Here is a 23,329-nt window from a genome sequence, read left to right on the forward strand (position 1 = left end):
ATCCTTAGATATAATGAGCCGACAATAGTCAAGTCTTTTAACTCGAGTACCACTCGATCTCGAATCAAGGAAACGTGTGTTCTCTTCTTATCGGTCGATGACAAACCATAATTCAAAAGCTACGTCTGTACTATCTTAAATAATGTTATTTCCATTTCGTTCCATTAAAAATTGACTCGTATTATGATTGTAACAATATTATTTTTTCAAGAATTTTATTTTAATTTTATTTTATTTTTATTATAATATTTATAATAACTATAAACACATGAGAAAGAATTGTAAGAAAATTTAGTTATTTAGATCTATTGATTCATTGAATTATTTGAAAAAATGTTGAAAAGTACTTTTAAAAATATCGAAAAATACATTTAGAATTACGATTCGTGGATAGATGGCGGTCTATATATCTAATGACCTTGAGTTCATAAATTTAGATAACTTGTCGAAAAGCTGTCTCTTTGTTAGATTTTAAAAAGCTTGAAATAAATTGTCAAATCATTGCGATTAATATTCTTCTGAAAGAACGTTCATGTATGTATATAATATATCTATATCATTAAATGTCGCTATATGGTAATTCCATTAGTCGTTGTTAAATCAATCATACTATTGAGACCAATAAAAAATGAAAACAATTATGAAAATTTTTTAATAACAGGATCTAAGAACTATCTCTAAAAAATTAAAAGATTATGTTCTGGCATAGAATAAAACACAAAATGAAGCACAGAATGAAATAGCTCTAACTTTATCTCGTTTCATTTGATTTCAATTGCATTATTTATTATAATTTAACAAATAAGCGATATTTTTGTTTTAATCTTTAGAATATTATTTTTTAATTTTTAAAATATTTTTAAAAATAAATTTTTAAAATATTTCATTATATTTTCACCATTTATTTATTTCAACATTTTAATAATTGTACCAATTTACCAATTTTTAAATAAACAAAAAATCTTTAACCATAATAAATGTTAGAAAAAATGTCATAATATATTTTTTTTATGTAGAGAAATATAAGTATTAAAGATTTTTCGAGTTGATGTAAATATTTAATTATATTACGTACAATCATCTTACAAAAATTATTAAATTTAGCTATTCGCAAAGATTCGAGAAAGATTAGAAAACTTTTTTATTAAATCAAATCAAAAAAATAAAAAATTTGAGATATAAATTTGAAAAAAACTTCAGTTTATCAATGCCATTATTAATCTATTATTATAATTGCGTATAATCATCAAGTCAATGGTCTAAAAATCATTCTATACACACAAAACTTTAGCGCTTTTGTTAGTCATATTAACATTTTACTTCTTTAGCAGGTTGATTGACGTGTATAATCTGCAATCAACGAACATAAGATCCGTGTATCTTATATATCCGCCCTATTCATAATCTACTACACAAATAGTTCTTCAAGAAGTTAAATTCAGGCAATAAGTTAAAAGAGTGAAAATTAACGATGAAAATTTATTTTAAATTGAAATGTGTGTATATTAAATCAATTATGTCATCATTTATTCAATTTATTTTTCGTTAAATATATAATTAGTATTTTTATAACTATAATATATTTTTATCTTGTAGTAATTTTATAAATCTGTTCCATCTGTAAATATAATTGTAAGGAAATAAAAATAATTTTTAACTAAACTAAAATTTACATTCTCTATTAAATAAGTCCTTACTCTCTAACATTTAAGTTATATTATAATTTAATTATAATTATTTTTCATACATTTTTATTAATCACTTTGATAATTAGAGTAAAATTAAGGATAAGATATCAAATTTATTTTTTAATTTGAAAAAATATTATAATTTATATATTTTGGAAACTTAATAACGAAAATATCTTTTATCAAATTTCATATAAACAAACTAAAAAATATATATATATAAAATACTTTTTGCAGATATCTCGAAAATTATACGATTGAATAGCAATTACACGTATAAAAATATCTTCTATTATAGGTATTTAATTATCTATTAGATAATTATCATTATCTACATCCACGCATTCTAAAAATAAAATCAATACTTTTTCTTTCGTCAAATTTAACATTTTCTAATTCCAAATATTACTTAGTAATATTTTTCAAATTCAATTCTGAACAAATAGAAGATTCTTCACTGTCCCAAAGCAAAGTTCAGTCATTTATCAAACTTCAAATTTAGTTGAGTCACAGTTAAAAAGAAAAAGAACTGTAATTGATCGACGATACGAAAAAAAAAAACACACACACAACCACATTGTGTCAAATTCGTTGTTGTTCGTTTCAAATATGTATATAACAAAATCGAATCATCGCGATCGTTGCCCACGCGCGTACGTTTTTCGTGAAAATTTTTTTTTTTATTTTATTTTCATTTTGCCAAGATATTAGACCAATTCACTGGAAATAATCGTGCTCGCTATTTGACGAGCTGAATTTATAAATAGCATTGGAGGAGGTCGCTGGATAATGGTGTGGGATACAGATATCACACCAACTGTTAGTTATCAAAATGACGTAAACATAAGTGCATCATCATTATGCTGTAATTATTATGGATAAGATTATATTTAATAGATACGTTACGCAGTTTCATTTATCGATACGGATGATAATTACTTCTCCGTTTTAATTATCTATTTTTTTCATATGACGAAATTAGTGAATTTTGATTATCTGTAAAAAAAAAAAATTGTAATCTGAAAATTAATCTTATATATTAAGCGTTATAAAGAATAAAAATTTTTAGATTTAAGTAATAAAATCTCTGTTATATTGAATTCTTTGGTTTCAATCCTGATTGTTCTCTTATCAAATATTTTAGTAATTTTCTTTATATCTGCTTTATTTATTTGTTCCGTGCAAGATATAATCTTTGTTCATAGCGATTCAGTATAATTGATGGATATATGTAATTGAGGAAAAGTGATATCTGTGAAATTATTGCAATGTTACACGAACACGTTGACACAAAAAGTATGATAAGTCTAATAGAATAATTTATAATATTGTTAATCTAATTGATAATATTATTTGAATTAAAAATAAGCATTTTCTTTTATATGCTCGTCATTGTACATAATACACATTATTTGTTTATTACAAAATTTAATTCAAAGTAATTTTAAATTTAAAAAAAAACGTAACAAATTTTCAATTTGTTCATCAGTAATTAAGAACGATTTATTTCATGCATCAAATTTCAATAAAAATCCGCCTTTAAGTTATGAATATATGATAGCTCATGAGTAATTCGCAGCACCTTCATAAAGCTCCCCTTTATCACGATTCTCTTCAATGCAAATCTTCGCGGAGCTAACGGCAATGGATCGCGCAATGTGTAGGATACAAGTGACAAGGTAATGGCGACGTTCGTGTAATTTAGCGTCTATTACGTTTAATACTGAACAAAGATGAATGGCAGCTCTTATTTTAAAACGAATTGAAAGTCACGTTAGAACACGAGAATGATTCCGTGGAATAAAATGGGAAGCGACAGTAAGGAGACAAAGTAACCGTGCACAGTCTCAATCTAGAGGGCGTATTAACATTAGAATTACCAACCTATGATATGTACCTAAGTGTATTACACATATGATTGTGAAAATAACTAGATATAACTCTAGGATATTCCATGTTACGTTTCAATGTTTAGCTAAGAATATTTATGCACAAATGATATAAATAAAATTAAAATATTATTGTTATTTATATTTAACATATTATTTACATTCGTGATTAGATATTTAATAATAATTATGCATAGAATACTATTTTGAAAATCAAATATATAGAATGTTCTATGTAACTGTCAATTTGTTTATGTTTGTTTCATATTATTTATATTTATATTATGTATTTAAGAATAAATATGTTATGCACGGATTACTAAAATTAAACTATTGTGAAAATAATTAAAGAAATAGAGCATTCCATATAATTAAGATTTACTTTCTTTTTGTTATTATCTATTATGTTGTACTTAATAATATTATGCACCGATTATTAAAGTTAAATTATCGTGAAAATAATTAGATATATATGGGATGTTTTAATAAATATAATTATCTACGTTTATTTATGATTTATCTTTCTTTTATCTTCGTTTTGTATTACCTATATTTGTTGAGTATAAATATATTATATGTACAAATGAAATAAATAAAATTGTATGGTGAAAATAAATAAATATATAGGGTGTCTTATTATTAATTTTCGCTACGATTCTCGCTTATGTATTTAATAACAATAAATATATTGTGACACATATAAATATATCGCTATTATGAAAATTTAAAAAATAGATATATTGGATATTCTATATAATTATCGTTATGATTTATTTTCTTTTCGATAAGTCAGGTTCATTTTTGGAATATTTTTTTAACTTTTTATTATATAAGCACTAGACAGTTTTCGAGATATATACTCAAAAATATTTTTCACATCATATATTATTATGCATATGTTTTGGCATAGTTCTGAGATATTATAAGCTCTGACATACTATAGGGATTGTAGTCTGGCATTTTAGTCTAGCCAAATTTGTGCCAGTTCATTGAAAATACTCTGTATCTCAGATCATTTTACAACAAGATACTACTTAATTTTTTTACTCGAGCTAATTAAAATTGAGTCCATCATCTATGACAAATCTTCTTAAAATTCTTTATATCAAAATAATAAAAAAAATTGGTTAAACCTCAATGATCTTGATTCTTCTTATTATTATATGTGTTATACAATCTATTTTAACTTAGTATGAGATTATCATTGTGTCCAAGATTTAATGTAACACGTGTTGAGCTTGTTTTAGATTGTATGTTTGCTATTATACTGTACAACAATAAATTTCTTTATATTGAATTAAAAATCTAACATAAATCTTATCCCTTTAAAAATTTTTGCTAATTATTCGTTTATTTTTACTAATATTTTTAATGTTTAATAAATTCATAATTCATTTATATGTTCATAAGAATTTTTGAATTTTTCTAAAAAAAATTATATTCTTTTTTGAATTGTATTCATTAGATTTATTATACAAACGATTCAAAATGAATATATTTGTTTTTTCCATTTGTACAATATATTTCAAAATCATATACCATCAAATTGACTGATTTCAGATTTTTACAATTATTAATCTTAAATTTATTGTATAATTTTCTGTTCGTAATTATTAAAAATGCGCTTTTGACAAAATTAATATCAAATTTTTATCCAAATAGAAACATATATATTTAATTATATTCGTTATTTTATATAAGATATTTGTTTTTCGTTATTTTTTATTCAAATATATAAACGTATATTATTTTCATTTTATCTATAATTATTTTCATAATGATCAACTTTCAATCATTCGTCTATATATAAATACATTAATTCTTGAAGAAAATCGAGAAATTTCTCGATAAGTTCACCAATTAGTAATCGATTTATACGATCGATCACACGCATATATGTATACATTCAATATGCTGCCACCCTCTTGGTACCACTCTATGGAAACATATGTGGCCTTGTAATAAGAAGGCCTTATAATTGAATTCGCATAAATTATTTATTTCTCTTATAATTGATCTCAATTTTATAAACTTTTTGAAATTCAGCATAGAATAAATAATATTACACCATATATAATTATTTTCGCAAAATTCATTTGTGAAATAAATAATAAATTTTAGTATTAAAAAATATTATATCTATCGATGCTAATTAATATCTATTTAATTTCTTATTCGAGGCAGATCTCATGGTTAGAAATAAAATTTGAGAGACATTAAAATAAGTCTTATCGTGTAAAATAATGTTTTATAAAATAATATAATCACCAAAGATTTATTTGTTAACGATATAAATGATCCATTATTATTATTATATTTTTACATTATTATATTAATCTGCTACGTGATCTTTGGTCATGACAAATTATAAAATAAGTCATGTAACATAAAGGTATATAACATATAAGTATAATCATTTAAGAGGTTAAACGTGTACATTATCGTGTAATAGTTGGAATTAACATTTAATTCAATTTTTCAAGGTGAAAATACTTCTCAAATGTTAATACGAATTTTCTTATTTCCTTATAATAAAAAGAATAAAAAATTAGAAATCATTAGAATAAAAATTTAATAGTTTTCTGCTGTATGAAATTATTTAAATTATTGAAGTTTATAACCTCTAAATCTCTATGGTTATTAATTACGTAATTTTATATCAATTGTACTATTTCTCTTCCAAAAATATTAAATAAATATATAATAATTTTAATGCAATTGATAATGCAATAGATTATTCTTTCTCGTTACAGTTTCTTCAAAATTTGGGCAAAGTGGATAGAACCGCAGATGACATATTCGACGAACATTTGCAGAATTTCATGAGACAACAAAATGCCGCGAATAGGTTGCAAAAAGAGTTCAACAATTACATCAGGTGTGTTCGAGGTAAGTTCGATTGAAAATCATATTGGGATATATTATCCAATATATTTATATAAATATAATCTTTTTTAATGAATTGAAACTCGTACCAAGAAAGAAACATGAAATAAAATTGCTTTATTTACAATGACTCGTGCAAAAGCATTTGAATATTATTTTATAGGAAAATTTTCTTATAAAAATTTTGATTGCATTGAAAATTTGTGAAACATAATGAGTTATGAAGCAATTTTTTGTCGACGAAAAATCTATTTGAAGGAATGAAATCAACTCCCAAAATTCCAGTATTTCATTAAATTTTAAATAAAATTTCGTATGTACATGCCTGCAATTTGTTTTTACCACAGAATGTTAAAAATACTAAATTCTATATATTTTATAATTCAAAATTTTTGCTTTATTTTACATCAGAATACAGATTATATATAAAAAAAACAAAAAGTACAGTGAAAATTTAAATGTTAATTTTATTTTCTTAAAGTAATTTTACTTTTGGTAAAAAAAAATTATTCCATATATGACAAATTCTTTCATCATATTCAAAAAATTTTAAATTTTATTCAAAATAACGTTCAAATACTTTTATAGTAATGTATATCTTTGATATTTAAAAATATAATCTTTTTTTTTTTTTCTAAATAATTTATTTATTATCTCAAACATGCATGAAATTTTGCCAATATTAGCAACTATCGCTTATACTGAATCTAGTAATAAAAATGAATGTTTACGATAAGTTAAATATTTAACAGATGGGCACGAGGAATAAACCTTGATTTTCCGTGAATTGCATTTAGTCCCAATTTATCGATTTGCTCAAATACCTATTCATAATATTCATTGAATATTCGTGCTTTATTTTTGTACATTTTCTAAATATGTATATACAAGATTAAATTTCTAGCATATGAAAAATTTGCATGTACATTGTACATTTTCATTTTATTAATCATATATCTTGTTTTATTAAATTTTTCTATATATTTTTTGTATATTATTAAATTCATTGAATTTAATTCATTAAATTATTATGCATATTTAATATTTATAAAAAAAATGTATAATAATAATACTTGATATTATAAATTTATTCATATAAAAAATGTAAATTTCATATGTGAAAATGAATATTATTTTTCTTTTTCATAAATAATATTGGTAAAATATCGTATGTTATGATTGTCAAATTTAACAAATTTTAAGATATTTTTCAAGATCAAATAAGAATATTTTATTTATTATTATTATATTATATTTATCAAAATATTGATAATCTTAATATATGTATTGATATATGCCTTTTTTTTTTTTTAATTACAAGTTATTCAAATTAGTATAAATATTGGAGTCCTATATCGACATAAAAACCAGTTCTCGTTCGAATATAAATAAGTTCGCATTCGATAATGATATCGTATTACTTTTTTGGTATATCTTCAATAACAATCTAAATTATTATAAAATTTTATCATTAAATTGTGAATTATGTATTTATAAGAAACATAAAAGATCAAAAATCTATATGGAATATATAAAAATATTAATTATGTTTAAATGAAATAAATTATTATTTATGCTTTATTTTTTATCATATTCATTATAATATAAATTTGCATTAATATCCCCGATATTTATGCGAAAACATATTTTTATATTTTCATATATCTTGCATATCTTGCATAAATAATATAAATGAATATGTTTTTTTTTTCTTATATTCAATTCTGTTACATTATAGTTAGATAGAAGAGGAATGAAGAAATATATTATAAAAGATGATATTCTAAATAAAAAAATTATTATAATATCTGTAAAAATTTAAAAAATTTTAACTAATGCAAAATATGTATTTCATTACTTCTTATATAATGAAATTCAGTTTCCACAAACAATATTAATATATTGTATCTTTAATTTAATTAATTAAAGAATTTTTTTAAAGAAATATATTATTATATATTAAAATGCAAATTATAATTAGAATAGATAAATGTAAATAATATGATTATTAATATTTTGCAAAAATATATATATATAAGTTTTATTATTTAATATATATTTATTTTAAATGATATAATATATTTTCTATATATAATTATTATATATTTGGATAAATTTATATATTTATATAAAATTCCATAGTCTAATAACATCTTTCAAAAGATTTTTAGTTTTTAAATTAATAATAAGTCAGAAAAAACTTAAATTATGATAGAAGTTTAATATAAGATTATAATTATAAACATTTATCATTCTATCATTTTTTTTAAAAATATAATGAGATTTGTTATACATGTTTGTTATACATGTTTATATTATTTGTTTCCTGCAATTAGATCAAATCGCAGCTTTAAAAGAAAGTAGAAAAAAATTTCATTAAATTAATTTAAATTTAAATTTAAGTATTTTCAAGTAGTGTATTATTACTTCAGAAGTGAAGATATATCTGAAATTTCAAGGTTTTCTAAACTTTCTTATGCATATACGTCATCAGAGTTAGTATATGTATAGTACTATAAATTTCAATAAAAAGGAAGAATAAAAACGGAATGGAAAAAAGTTGGGTCAAAAAGTTTTTAAAGAGCTCTTATCAAAGAACTTGAATCGTTATATCTTGGTATATTAAGAATCAAAGAAATGAATGATATTATTCGACGTAATAATACTAATATATCTATATTGAAAGTAAGATTTATTGAAAAAGATTTATTGAACTTCTTATTCGATTTTAATTAATTTGAAATATATTGTTAAAGACATTATTTTGAGTAACTTTTTCTTTTCCATATCTTGTCCTTAGTAAAACGCAAAATTTATTGAAAAAATTATTATTAAAAAATGATTATAGTTTTTGAAATTTATATATTTGAAATGCTATATAATATCAATATTATAGAAATTAGTCTTAAGAAAAAAAATACACAAAAAAAAAGAAAATAATTTAAACTTTTTTCTTTATCAAAACAATAAAAAAAACTTTGGTTATATAATTAATAACTGTAATGACAACATACATAAAATAAAAAATAAATATACATGGAAATATTAGATTATTAATATTTGTTATTATGAATTCACAAAAAATAATGCTTATTCTTCTGATATTTTTGCCAATCAAATATAATCTTCTTCTAATATATCTTCTTTCATTTATTTTTGTTTTGTTTTTTCATATTTAAACTCATTGCAAAATATTCACTGACCAAAATTTCTTTCATCACAGTATTATTTTTCTCTAAAAAACAAAAAGATTAAATTGATATGAAAGATTAAAATCAAAAAAATGGCGACCACGCTTTCAGAATCTCCAGCGAGATAATCATTCTGTATTTTTTCCCCTCTTTTCCCTTTTTCATTTGTTAAAAAAATCAGTGCAATACTGTTAATATCATAAAACGATGGAATTATATATGAAATAAATAAATATTCAAACTCGACGATCAAAAATCGTCACAATTTTTCAGAAAGAATTTTTAATTCTATTGCAGATCAAAGTCTATCGACCATTTTGAGTTATAAATGGGACAAATCACGTCCGATACATAGTTTTCTGGTCGGTGATATCGGCGAAATTAAATTTACAATTCCGTTTACAATACCGTTGGAAAAAAAGTTGTGGACAGTGCGCTACTCCATTTCGTCAACAAGTTTCGTGGATGAATGACAGTTGGATGAATAACGTAGTAGACATTGAATAACGACCGTCGTCTCTGCGCAGGCCCTACGCGGCACTCGTAGAAACGTCAATCGTTGAGGGAAACATATCTGACATTTTAATAGTGCTGTTTCGAGAGAAACGTTTATTACGAATTACGAACATTAACGAAATCGGAGACAGGAGATAGGAGAGAGAATAGAAATATAAAATATCTTATTTCCTTTCGATTTGAAGAGATAAAAACAGAGCAAATAATAATATCAAACGAATAACTTTAAGAAATTTCAGTATAAAATTTAAGCAATTTGTAAAAATATCGATGAACACATCGATCTTATGATCTTTTTACTAGTTTCATTTCAAAATGCACAAATGTATGCTCCTAAGCAATTTGCATTAAAGAAGCAAATATATTCAGATAAATCACAGTTGAACAGAAAAAATTTACATATCAGGATGTGCACATACTTACAGCATCGAGCACTTTGAACCTCTTGTTCGTCTGTATCAATGGCGTAGTTTGCAATGAATAATAATTTTTCTTATTTTTATAATTTTACATTACTTCACGATAGATAAAGCCAAATTAATATTATTAGATAATTAAAAAAATTAATAATTAGATATTAAAAAAATAATAATATCGTATTTTTTCCATATTTTTTAATATATAGAACCTAGATTAATTCTAGAAACTAAAACATAAAAGTTGATGTATAAAAATATCACTTAAGATTTATATAATTAGTTATAAAAAATTTAAGATTTAAGATTAGATGAAAAAAGATATAATGATGGTATGATGCGAATAAAATTGTCTATACACTTGTCATATTATATGTGTCTTGCTTCTTGCATTTAACGAAAATTTAAATTGCTTATAACTTAATAAATAAGTCCCAACTAATATTTTAGCTTTTGAAATTGATTAAAATTATATAATCTGTCTTTTTATATTAAAATAATTATAATAATATTATAAATCATAATTTATAATATTTTTAAATTTAAACAAATTTATGATTAAATTTGTCCATTTTATTATTAAATTATATATTATCATAAATTAAATCGAAGTGTTATTGTTTTTTATTATAATTACAAATAGAGATAGAACAATAATTTATTTCCTTCAAAAAAATTTTTAAGTAATTATTTATCTAAAACATCATTAATTTAAAAAATATATTTTTATTTCGAAGTTTATAAAACTTATCGTATGAAAAATAAAAAAAACAACGCGAAATGATATATTTATGCTTTCCTTATCTTTCATACAATAAGTTTTATAAACAATATTCAATTTAAATATCTTCTTATAAAATAATTTTTTGATTTAAACAATTTTAAAATATTTTTATATTATAGCAAATAATAAACTACATCGATTAGCGCATTAAAAATTATACAGTTCCATTTAAAAAATTGAAATTCCATTTAAAAAATGAAAAAACCTACAGGAAAACTAATTACAATATTTTTCTTAATCATAATATATCAAATTTTTGTAAAAAAATTATATAAATACATATTTTTCCAGCTATTAAAAACTTTTCTGATAATATTAAATCAAAATAGTAATTATAGAAATTATAAATCCAAACAATAATTTTCTAATTTTAAAATCATTATAAACGATTATCCGCTCCTTGTTGGCAAAGTCCTCAATTCCTCCTCAACCATTATGATCGTAAAATTTGTCTACATCATTCATAAGCGATAAACATATCCTGTTGAACTTGTGTTATTGATTTATAGATTTTCCTTGTAAACTGTACTATTAACATATTATGCCTGAAGCGTCGTAAAGAAAAGAATTTCATGAAAAGAGAGAAAAGAAAATAAAAAAAAAAAAAGAAAAAAAAAAAAGAAAGGAAAGATTTCGTTACACTGACAGGATTTGCAATAAGGAAACGATCAGTTTTCAAGAATCGTGCCGCGTTCGTAAGTTTTCACGGAAATCCGTTTCTACGCCGATGCCTTTTACCTTTCCTTTTATCAGTCGAGACGGCACATAACAGCATTCGCACATAAATACCCGCATGCGCTGTACCAATGGTTGGCCAACGCAAAACTTGTCGATAGATACGCACGTTCGCGACTTCTTTCTGCTTTTTCTGATAAATCGTGTTGTTCAAGAATTCGCGAAATTCCATTAGAGAATTGATTTTTTTTTTTTCTCCTAAAAATCGAGAATTCAGATTTTTCCGATTTTGAAACTCAAGATATCATATTTCTCGCAAATTCTAAAGCAAAGCTATGTACAATTATTAAAGACATATTTACTTGTTATGCATTAGAGGAGAATCGTAAAAATTTGACGGAAGTCTAATCACGAAGCAAAATTTCACGGTGGGAATTATCGATACGAATTGAAAAATGCAAAGATCTTTTATTCATTTAGAATGTATTGTGTTGAAAAAAAACGTTGGAAAAAGAAGCATGGAGAATATTTATTAGATGACTAGAAAAATTTTGTTGGCTTAATTAGTGATAAAAAGTTTTATATTTGTATGATCTTTTCTCATTGTTATACAAATTTTATTTTTTTATTATAAAAAATATTTGATTTTTTTAAAATATTCAAATATATAACTTTCGTTTAATTATTTGTATAATCGTCATTATTCTTGACGATCTTGTTCCATTGTTATGACATTGAATTTTTTTACTATAAAGAATACTCGATTTTTATTCAAAATTCAGATTTTTCAAAGCTTTAAAGATTGGAATTTTTTATAAATAATTGCATTGAAATTTTGTAAAATGAATATGCAAGATTCCTTAAAATATTCCAATTTACTTCGTAAAGTGTACGATTTACATTACATTAAAACATAATTGAAACATATATTTGCAATTTATCAGAATTAATTTTTTTATTTACATTTTCAATTATTGATAATATTTCGCAGAATTAATTATTTCAACATAGGTTATCATAGTTTGAACAAAAGAAAATGTTAATATTTGATATCAATTTTAAAAAACCATGTGTCTGCACAAAATAATAAAATTTAATTCACTATCACAATAATAAAAAAAAATCATGATATTAAAAAAATATTAAATTTATGTTAAATAAATGACGAAAAAAATGATGATTATATTAATTGATCAAAACATTGAAACTTTTATCAATACACTTGCCATATTGTAATATATCGATATCGATTAGAATTCGTATTAACAATTGAATATTTGAAATTAAAAAAATTCATATAATTTTTCTCAATTCTTTATTTTTTTACTGATATTTATATATTCATTTTTTTGTTAAATTTTCAATCATTATTTGTTGCCATTGAATGAATCTATTATTTTATTTTTGAGCATCTATCCATCCATTCATTCATATTTTTTCCAATTAAAACTCCAATGAAAATAAAATCCTTCGAATACTTTATTTTAATTATTTCAAAGCATTCAATGATACCAAAAAGGATATTTTTTTTTCATAAACAAATTAATATACTCATCATGGGTTTCCATGATTTGAATCCATGAATAATATCGTAAAATTGTCATACCTCAATAAGTGAATGCACTTGTAAGCGAAAGTAGATTAATAAAGCGATTAACTTTAATCATACGTTTGTTAGGGAAACAAAATCATGTTTCCTGAATAAGAAATAGTTTCCTGAATAGAAAAATAAAAAATCGATATAAAAAAATTTTCAGTTGCGTGGTTTGGTTATGCCTACACGTTTAATTACAATTTCTCAACAATTCCTTATTTCCGACGCAACGTTGACGTCTTAAATGAAAAAGGAATTTAACGATTACGCGCTATGTAACCTTGAAGTTACTTCGACAGACGAGTTAGTGTTACTACGATTCTATTTCAAGTTTTGAAACGTATAATTTTTGATCTTGTTCCGAAAACTTAATTTTTTGAATATTTTTTTTTTAGTGAAGCTCGATCTTTTGAAATTCAAAGAGTTTATTTGTAGTTTTTATGATGAATCGAAGTCCAAAAGAACTATAATTGTGCAAATTATAGAAATTATGCAAATTATAGAATAATTTATATTCTGTAAATTATTATATTATGTAATTAATAATAATTTATGTTTAAATTGTTGACTCATTTTTATTTTATGGTTAAATACGGTTTATTCGCCCATTATCATTTCTGTTGTACTAATTATAAACTTGAGTTTAAAAACTTTCAGAAATTTATTAAAATTTTAATTCTTGACAAAATAGCATTTCTCAGAAAAAGAGCAAAAAAGAAAAAAAAATATTTCGAGATTTTCGAACTTTAAAAGTTTCGAAAAGTTTCAAAACCTTAACTTTAAGATTCAAATTTCACGAAATCTGAATCTAAAATTGAGAATTCATTCCTAATTAAAATTAAAACTATTGTAGAAATATTATGTAATTTAATAATATTTATGAAATTATTAATTATGTTAACAGCGGTGCAAGCAGCGTCTAAAACTCTCATGGATTCTTTGAACGAAATCTACGAAAGTCAATGGACTGGCCATGACCTTTTATATGTGCAAGCTCAAAATCTCGATATGTTGTGGCAAGATTTCACTCACAAACTTGCGGATCAAGTTCTCGTGCCTCTCAACACATATCAGAGCCAATTTCCAGAAATGAGGGTATACTTTCCACTCTAATTCTAAATTATCCCAAAAATTGTGTAGCTCTTTACAGAGTATTTAATAGAATTAATATTATTTTAATAGAATTAAAATTAATTTAAATTAATATTGAAATCCAAAATTAATATGGATTATAAAATGGGAATAATTATATTTATTGCAGAAAAAAATTGACAAACGCGGACGGAAGTTGGTAGATTATGACAGTCAAAGACATAATTTCCAATCACTACAATGTAATCCAAGGAAACGGGATGAACTCAAAGTTTCTCGAGGAAAAGAATTATTGGAAGAAGCTAAGCGTACATATGAACAACTTAATTCCGAACTTCATGATGAACTACCTGCCTTATATGATTCACGTGTTCTTTTTCTTGTTACTAATTTGCAAACATTGTTTGCTGCTGAACAAGTATTTCACACTGAAAGTGCTAAGGTATGTATATATATATATATATATATATATATATATATTCTGTAAATATATTGTATTTTAAATTGTAAATTATTCATTTTTATTCAATATTATTTTATGCTCCTATATTTTAGGTATATTCTGAATTAGAAGCAATCGTCGATAAACTTGCTAACGAAAGCCAGAGAGGATCATATACACTGAAGAAGAATACAGAACCTCAGTCTCCAAAATCACCTAACGCCAATTCTGCGTAAGTATAATAATTGAATAAAAAGTTTAACTTATAAAACTTAATTTATATATAAAAAATAAAATAATAATTTATATACATATAATTATTATTCAATATTATTATGATATATCATACTAGATATTTTATGTTTTAGTTTAATAATTAATACACAACCAGCTCAGAATAACATTTCACCAGGTAAATATATACCTGTTATTTATATGCGTCTTTTGTGCATTTGAATTTTTTGTGTACTAATATTTTGTGCATGAGTGTAATGTAGTTGTAATGCCACATAAGACGTTCCTGCAGACATAATTATGTGGCTAAATGTTTAGTTTGAGTGAGCTTTATTGCATGTTACAGCCGTGGATGATTCTGCTCCAGCAGCAAGAAACACATCACCGACTACTCAATTAAATGGCAATGCTAACAGCAATGCTAACAGCAATGATAATTCTCTCAATAATCAGGATGCATCTCCGCAAAACACAGTTACGGCCTCTAAGCGAGTAGAAGAGTTGTATGATATTCCTGTTGGTAAGTATTTAACGTAGGAGTAAATGTCATTGATTACGCGACGCTCGTTTTTAAAGATGAACATTAATATTAAGAATTTTTGTATAAAAATAATTTCATAAAAAATATTTTTTTAATATGTTAATAAATTAATTTTGATTCTGATTATCTAAAATTTGGACAATTTTATGTTTGATAAAAAACAATATTATGATTTAAATTTATAATATATGATATAAGAAAGTAATAGTATATATTATTGAATGAATTTCATTTACTTATAATTTATATAATAATAATTTATTGCGCAACTATTCTTTCGTAAGTATAATATACTTTATTGCATTCATACTTTTAGCAAGCATATATAAGCACATGTAAGCACAAATATCTAATAGAATGTAAATATAAATTATTAGTTTTGGTATCTTAAAAATAAGAATTAAAATTCATTCAAAATTAAAAATAAATAAAATAAAATAATTTTCCAAAATACATAATATGTAATATGTGAAAAATGTATATGTAAAATTTATATTGTGTCCATATAAGTATGCTGCCTGCCCATTTATGCATGGTCTTGTTGAAATAATGAAACATTATTTGTTTAATTCTGACTTTCAGTTATGCATAAAAATTTTTACACAAAAATTGTAATAATTGTATGTTGATTTGATCAATGAAAGTTAGAATTTAAATAGAACTATATCACAGGTCCATGACTAATGAGGCGGATTCAATTATTTTAGAGGTGGAATATGAAAATGGTACCAATTTCTCTCTAGGGGCAACGACTGACAACTTGCCACCTGGGGTTTTATACAGAGTGAAGGCTACTTACAAATATAGACGCGAAGATGTGGATGAATTGTCATTTGATGTCGGTGATATTATTCGTGTAGTAGAATATGATGATCCAGAAGAACAGGTTTATATTTTTTTAATAATCTATTTTAAAATTTATATTTTGTCATTTTATATTTTTATATATTTATATCTTGAGATATATTATATAAATATATAATATATAATATATACATAATTTTTGATATAATACTTATAATAGAAATAATAATATTATTAAATATATAATAAAGTATAATAATACTATAATTAAAATAATAATAAATATAACAAAATATTTTATTACTCTAGGAACAAGGTTGGTTAATGGGTATCAAGGAAGGTACGAATGAAAAGGGTATGTTTCCAGCGAATTTCACGAAACCACTGTGAAAGCTTTATTAAATTCGTCTATTACACTCCAATGCTCACTAAAACGGCGTATTCTATTTTAAGAATAGTTACAAGATTAAAAGTGAGAATCACACAGTCATCTGAGATATTATATATATATATAAAAAAAAAAAATAATTAATATTAATAACAATGAGGGGCAATGGGAAGGAGAAAGGGGTGTGATAAGATAGTTATGCTGGAGGTACTGTGGAAAATTAAACACCCCAAAGTGCCTTAACCCAGCCACTGTCTGTGCCAACATTCATTGTTTATAATATGGGATTATTCTCCCTGTATCCAATGTACGAATACACATCATTAATAATCAAATGAAATATTTAAGTAATTAAATAATATATTGTAATACATCATGCAGTACTATAATATAAATCTTATATATTAAATTAATATTATTTTATGAAATTGTACATAGAATTATACATTTTAAGAATATTTTATGAAATAACTTTGTGGCTACTGAAATTATTAGTAAGAACTAATGTAATGTTTAAAATATTATAATGTTTTCTTTTGGCAGAGAATCATCAAATCTTAAAAATTTAATTATCTATTTGCATTAAGATTTTGTTTATTGAAAAAAAAAAATTAAAATGAAACTTAAATTAAAATGTTAACATAAATGACAAATGCCAAATTTTCAACAACAAATTTTCGATAATATGTGTATAATGAAACATACAATTAATACATCCCTAGTTTGATACTTTGTTAAATACAATATGTTAAAATATTTAAATAATAAGAGAGAACAACAGAATTTTCTATATAATTCTATTGACAAGAGTATTATATATTCAATTAATAATATATACATATTTGAAGATTTGTGTTTCTAAAATTTTATTTATATTTTTTAATAATATGTATACATTATATTTATTCAGTGACTAATTCAATGATATTTTTCCAGTATACGTGTAGAAAATAGGATGGTGGTGATTAATTAAATTATTACTGCCTTTACTATAGCAAGAATAGAATTAATATCAATCAAGATAAACAATTTGTAGTGTTAATTAATACTCGTTAAATAGATTTATTAAGAAAATTTGACATCAAATTTTACGTAAAAATTAGTATTACGATAATAGACGATTATAAAATAGTACAAGGAGACTATTGATTTCAGCTTCCATTAAGTTGTGTGTCCTTTTATTTTATTGTAATGATCTAAGATACAGAACATAAGAAAGTTGGATTGTTTATAAATGAAAAGTTTTATGGTTGAACGATTGATCCATTGTCACACTAACTATTAACCCCATGTACAAATTGAAATTGTAGGTTAATTAAAGTGTGAAATATTGCAAGTGCATGGTTAAAAAAATATACTGATATGTTACAATTATGTAATTATAATAATGATAGTGGACAGACTAATATATGTTTGATATATGGATTAATATTTATATTCTATGAAGTGGACCAACAGAAAAATATATGAAAAAATAAAAAAAAATTTTAATAATAATAATAATAAACCAATAGTCATCAATGTATTCTGTTTTTAACTAAACGTAACTAGTCTAGTAATTAGACTAGTAATTCGTGCAAAAGTTCCATGAATTTTCAATTCATATCAAAAATATATATATAATAAATTTAATATACAAAAAAATAATAACAATAATTTTATGATACAACACATCATGCTTCACTATTTTTACAGTTAATTTATTATATAATTTGAATAAATATATAAGTACATTCCATTCAACTATTGATAAATAAATAATTGTTAACAAAATTTTATTTCAATAATCAGTATAAAATTTAAACATAATTTGTTTCATTGGGTTTGATATATGTATTTGTTATATTATACTATAATTAATACTTACATAACTTAAAAGTGAAGTATGAAAAGTGTTTATTTTAAATTATTTTATTTCGTTCTTATATATAATGTGCAACAATTAAAAAACAAATATCTTTAATATATATTATGAACGTGCCAAATTGATACAGTATTTTATATATCAAGAATGTGATGTCATTTATACAAATAATAGTCAAAAAATGAATTAAAATTTTGATATTATTTTAAAAAGTTATAAATGTTAAAAACAGAAATCTTTATAAAAATATTTAAAACTATACACATTTTAGCAATAATATAAATAGTGTTAATTATTTGGCAGTAGATTTATCAATATATATTTAATATAATAAATTATTCAATTTATTGGAAAATTAAGCAAATGCATTTAATTAACTTAAGGAAGATAAGTAATAAATATATCTCTCTTCTTATTTTTAATAAAAATAATGTATATCACAAATTTGATAATATTCTATATAATCTAGTATAAATTATAATTAAAAAATCATATCAAAAAAATTATACTTAATATACCATTTTAATATATTTATATAAAATCGATTTAACTTTTAAAAAATAAATAATTAAATAAGAAATTATATTTAAAAAATAATAATTGTGTCTACTTATCTTCTTTATGTTGTATTTATTTATTTATTAATATAACATAACAACATCTGTTAATATTAAAATTCTTAATTCACTCAAGTAATAATACTGAGGTCTAAAATTTAGTGTAGCAGTGGAACAATCAATTGTTATATCATTTGTCATTTTTATGTCTTGTTGTTTATTTTATCGAAACAATTAGTCATATCTTTATAACCTTAATATAAACTATAATGCGTATATATATTTATCGCTTTAATTGTTCTTTTCAATTGAAGACGATTATAATAAACAATTACTGGTTTGTAACATAAGTGTTTATGATTTAAATATGTGTTCTATTTAATATTCAACCTGAAAATTCCTTCCTTATATCGATCTATCAAATATTACTTTCTATAAGATAATAAGATAATAAGAATGAAGAAATTTCAATTATGAAAAATTTCAATTTTCGAAGCGTATTAAAATAATAATATATTTCTTTAATAAATAATTTCATTATGTAAGTAAATTGTTATATTTAAATGACAAAAATTAATATTAAAGATATAACTAGAATAGAAATTTATTTTAAAAAGTTAGAAAATGTCAAGATTTCAAGAAAAATATAAACGATGGAGTGATCCCAATTTATATAATTCTTGCTTTTATTGCACACCAATATCGGAAGAAGAAATAGTACCTTCTCTGTATCCATCAGAATTGTCATCACAATTATTTTCAACAACACAAAAATGTGTATCTTATAAAAAAACTTCATCAAATTACTGTTTATGTCGTAAACATTATGACGAAAAAATGAAATCTTATGACTCACAAAATGTTAAGGCAATATTTTATTACATATATTATGTATATAAGATAGAATAAAAAAGCTTATAACACATATTTGTATCTATTACTTATAGAAACTGAAATGTTTGAAATGTCAAGAATCTGAAAAAATAAGAGAAAATTTAGAATTACATTTGACAGGAACTCAAATAGAAGAATCTTTAGCAGAAGATAAACAAGCAGCTTTACTACAACATCTAAATTTAAGTATTACTGCTCTTGAAGCTCTTGCACAGTATGGACAATCTTTGCAAGTATCTCAATTAGCTGCATGTAGAGTGCTCAATATTAGTCATTTATTGACACTTCCTCAATCATATTCTGTAAATTCCAAATCTGATTCTTTACATTTAACAATGCATCTTCAACAGGTATAATGATTTTAATTATCATACATATAAAATATAAGATTGAAAATTGTAATCATAATTTGTATATAAAAATAATTACAATATATTTTTAAATATATTTTAATCGATTATTTATATAATCTAATATACATAATTTACTAAATATTAATATATATGTATATGTAATAGTTGGAAGCACAAAAAGAAAATAAATTAATTATCTTACAAGATTTGATAGAACATTGTTCGAAATTCATAACACTTCCAAAACATTTTAATGAATTGATGAATAATCATTATATAAAGAAAAAAGATTTTTATAGAGCAACAAAAAATTTCAAAAATTTTCTTACTAATTTTACATTATCTATATCAGAATTAGAGAAATTACATCAGCAATATGATGATATTTTAAATAATTATCAACAAAGTAGATGTATATTAGACTTGGAATTACCAAAAGTAATAAACATGTATGGTATAAATAAGAATTTATGATTTATTTTCAAAAAATTAGAAAAGAATTCTATAAATTATAAATAATTTAATTATTACAGACGTTTAATGGCTCTTTGTGATGGTTTTGAAAAGATTAAGAAATATTATAATAATACAGATGATGATAATAAAATTGTAATATTATTTAAATCAATTGGAGAAAAACTTCATAAAAATGATACAAATACAGGTAATAGACATATGATAAAATTATACAATGTATTTGTATTTATCATAGATTTATTTTTATATTTAATAGTAACAATTTCCCATGATGAAGATTCACCCAAACCTAAATTATGCCAAAAATGTAAAATAAATTATGTTACTGATGATGAACAATGCTGAAATAAACCAGAAAATAACATTGGCCTTGATAGTATAGTAACTGTTTTATCCTTAGTTTAAGAAAATAGAAAACACAAATAATACATTTCATGAAACCTTACATATATACTAATCCTATTATAAATGATTATAGGTTTAAGCATGCTACTAAAATCTAAATTGTAGAAATATATTTTAAACATTATATTTTATATTTTATTTATTTTCATTTATTATAGTTTTCATTACATTTACAATTATTCGTTTTTAATGTACAAAAATTTATATAATTTTTAAATGAAATTCATATTTTAGTTATTTGTTATAATCTTAATCAAATATGATCATTAGATAGACACAAATTGGACAATTGTTTCTATTTTATAATATTATAAAAAATATACAAAAAATTGAAATATTTATTAATTTATTTTTAAATTATATAAATAGCATAGTAAGTAGATTACATTACTTAAAGCATTTATATTTTTAATAATTTATTAATCTAAAAAGAAAAAATTCGAAAATTGATTGAGAAAAAAGAAAAAATATAAAAAGTTATATATTAATCATACAAATTAGATAAAATATAGCATTTTAAAAAATATTATTTAATTGTTTACAGAAAAAAATTTATAAAATTTATATTTTGAATGCAACATATCTTGAGCGCCATCTACTGTTAGATATGTCAAGAAATCTCTTTAAGGTTATTTAAATAAAAACTTAAAATAATTATTGAAAAGACATCTTAATTAAATGTAATACATTTAAATTTTAATATCTTAATAAATATTAATTTGTTATTTTATTATTTATATAGAGGTGAAATAATATATTATTTCATATATATAATTACATATAAATAAAAAATGAAACTGGAATTAAGTAAATATTTTATATTTTACGATTAACAATGAAACTAAATAATAGATATGTGTATCTATTATGAATATATTATATACATTACATACAAATAGAGTAATCATTTATGAAATGAAAATAATTATATTTTTAGAATGCATTTATTGTATAAATTTTAGTATCCATACAATTATGTATGTATGTGTGTGTATGTGTGCGCGCGCGCGTGTACGTGTGTATATGTTATAAAAATTAATTTATACATAAAAATTATATATATATCTTATGTTATAAAATTATAATATAAAATTATAAAATTATCGATAATAATTTTTAAATTCTATAAACTATGTTTTGTAAAAATATTATCGCTATCGGACAAATTCATGATTGATTCCACAATAATTTCAATGGTATATTTTCAGTGATCAGCAATTGACACGTATCATTTGGTGTACAAAGTGCATTCACACGAAGATACTTTGACAGTCTTTCAAGAAAGTACATATGTATATATTCTTCGATGACGAAGTAGAATCGATGGAAAAACACAACGTTTGCTTTAAACGCACCCATAACATGCAAGAAACCGGCGTAAAAAACGAAAGGGTAAGAATAGAGGTGAAATATACATGAGATAGAAAGAAATACAGAACGGCAGGGTAATCGGGGGTGATCCGACAATAAAAAAAGAAGAAAGATGATATGATAAAGAGAGTGAGAAGAAGAAAGAGATAGAATAAGAGAGTGCGCGCGTGATCACTTGGAGCGAGCAGCGACGGTGGCCGTGTCGCTGCAAACCGTCAGAATCGGTCGGTTGTACAGAAACGAGTATAACCTATATCCGAAACACCGC

The 23,329-nt window shown here is 22.7% G+C and overlaps 2 protein-coding genes across 6 annotated transcripts in view; both read left to right on the forward strand.

Annotated features, from left to right (window-relative positions):
- LOC102674442 (amphiphysin) overlaps window positions 1-17,657 on the forward strand; it is a 67,288-nt gene extending 49,631 nt beyond the window's left edge. Inside the window, exons 2-9 of one of the 4 annotated variants that reach the window (XM_006615803.2) lie at window positions 6,331-6,466; window positions 14,544-14,734; window positions 14,901-15,173; window positions 15,287-15,405; window positions 15,542-15,585; window positions 15,754-15,927; window positions 16,656-16,834; window positions 17,062-17,657. In XM_006615803.2, coding sequence (XP_006615866.1) covers window positions 6,331-6,466; window positions 14,544-14,734; window positions 14,901-15,173; window positions 15,287-15,405; window positions 15,542-15,585; window positions 15,754-15,927; window positions 16,656-16,834; window positions 17,062-17,142 — 1,197 coding nt within the window. In that variant the 3' untranslated portion in view covers window positions 17,143-17,657. The remainder of the gene's footprint in view (window positions 1-6,330; window positions 6,467-14,543; window positions 14,735-14,900; window positions 15,174-15,286; window positions 15,406-15,541; window positions 15,586-15,753; window positions 15,928-16,655; window positions 16,835-17,061) is intronic. The other 3 variants (XM_006615804.2, XM_006615805.2, XM_006615806.2) reach the window with 3 other exon arrangements.
- Window positions 17,658-20,116: 2,459 nt separating this feature from the next.
- Window positions 20,117-21,775, forward strand: LOC116185643. Of its 2 annotated transcripts, XM_031510531.1 has the most exons (3): window positions 20,118-21,257; window positions 21,342-21,472; window positions 21,542-21,775. In XM_031510531.1, the coding sequence occupies exons 1-3, from the start codon at window positions 21,070-21,072 to the stop codon at window positions 21,628-21,630; spliced, it is 408 nt and encodes a 135-aa protein (XP_031366391.1). In that variant the 5' UTR covers window positions 20,118-21,069; the 3' UTR covers window positions 21,631-21,775. The 2 variants fall into 2 exon arrangements, with proteins under 2 accessions (XP_031366390.1, XP_031366391.1); XM_031510530.1 differs by having other exon boundaries at window positions 20,117-21,257; window positions 21,342-21,775.
- Window positions 21,776-23,329: the final 1,554 nt, after the last annotated feature.

The sequence above is a fragment of the Apis dorsata genome, unplaced genomic scaffold (genome assembly GCF_000469605.1).
Source record: "Apis dorsata unplaced genomic scaffold, Apis dorsata 1.3 scaffold_235, whole genome shotgun sequence".
Lineage (NCBI taxonomy): Eukaryota > Metazoa > Arthropoda > Insecta > Hymenoptera > Apidae > Apis > Apis dorsata.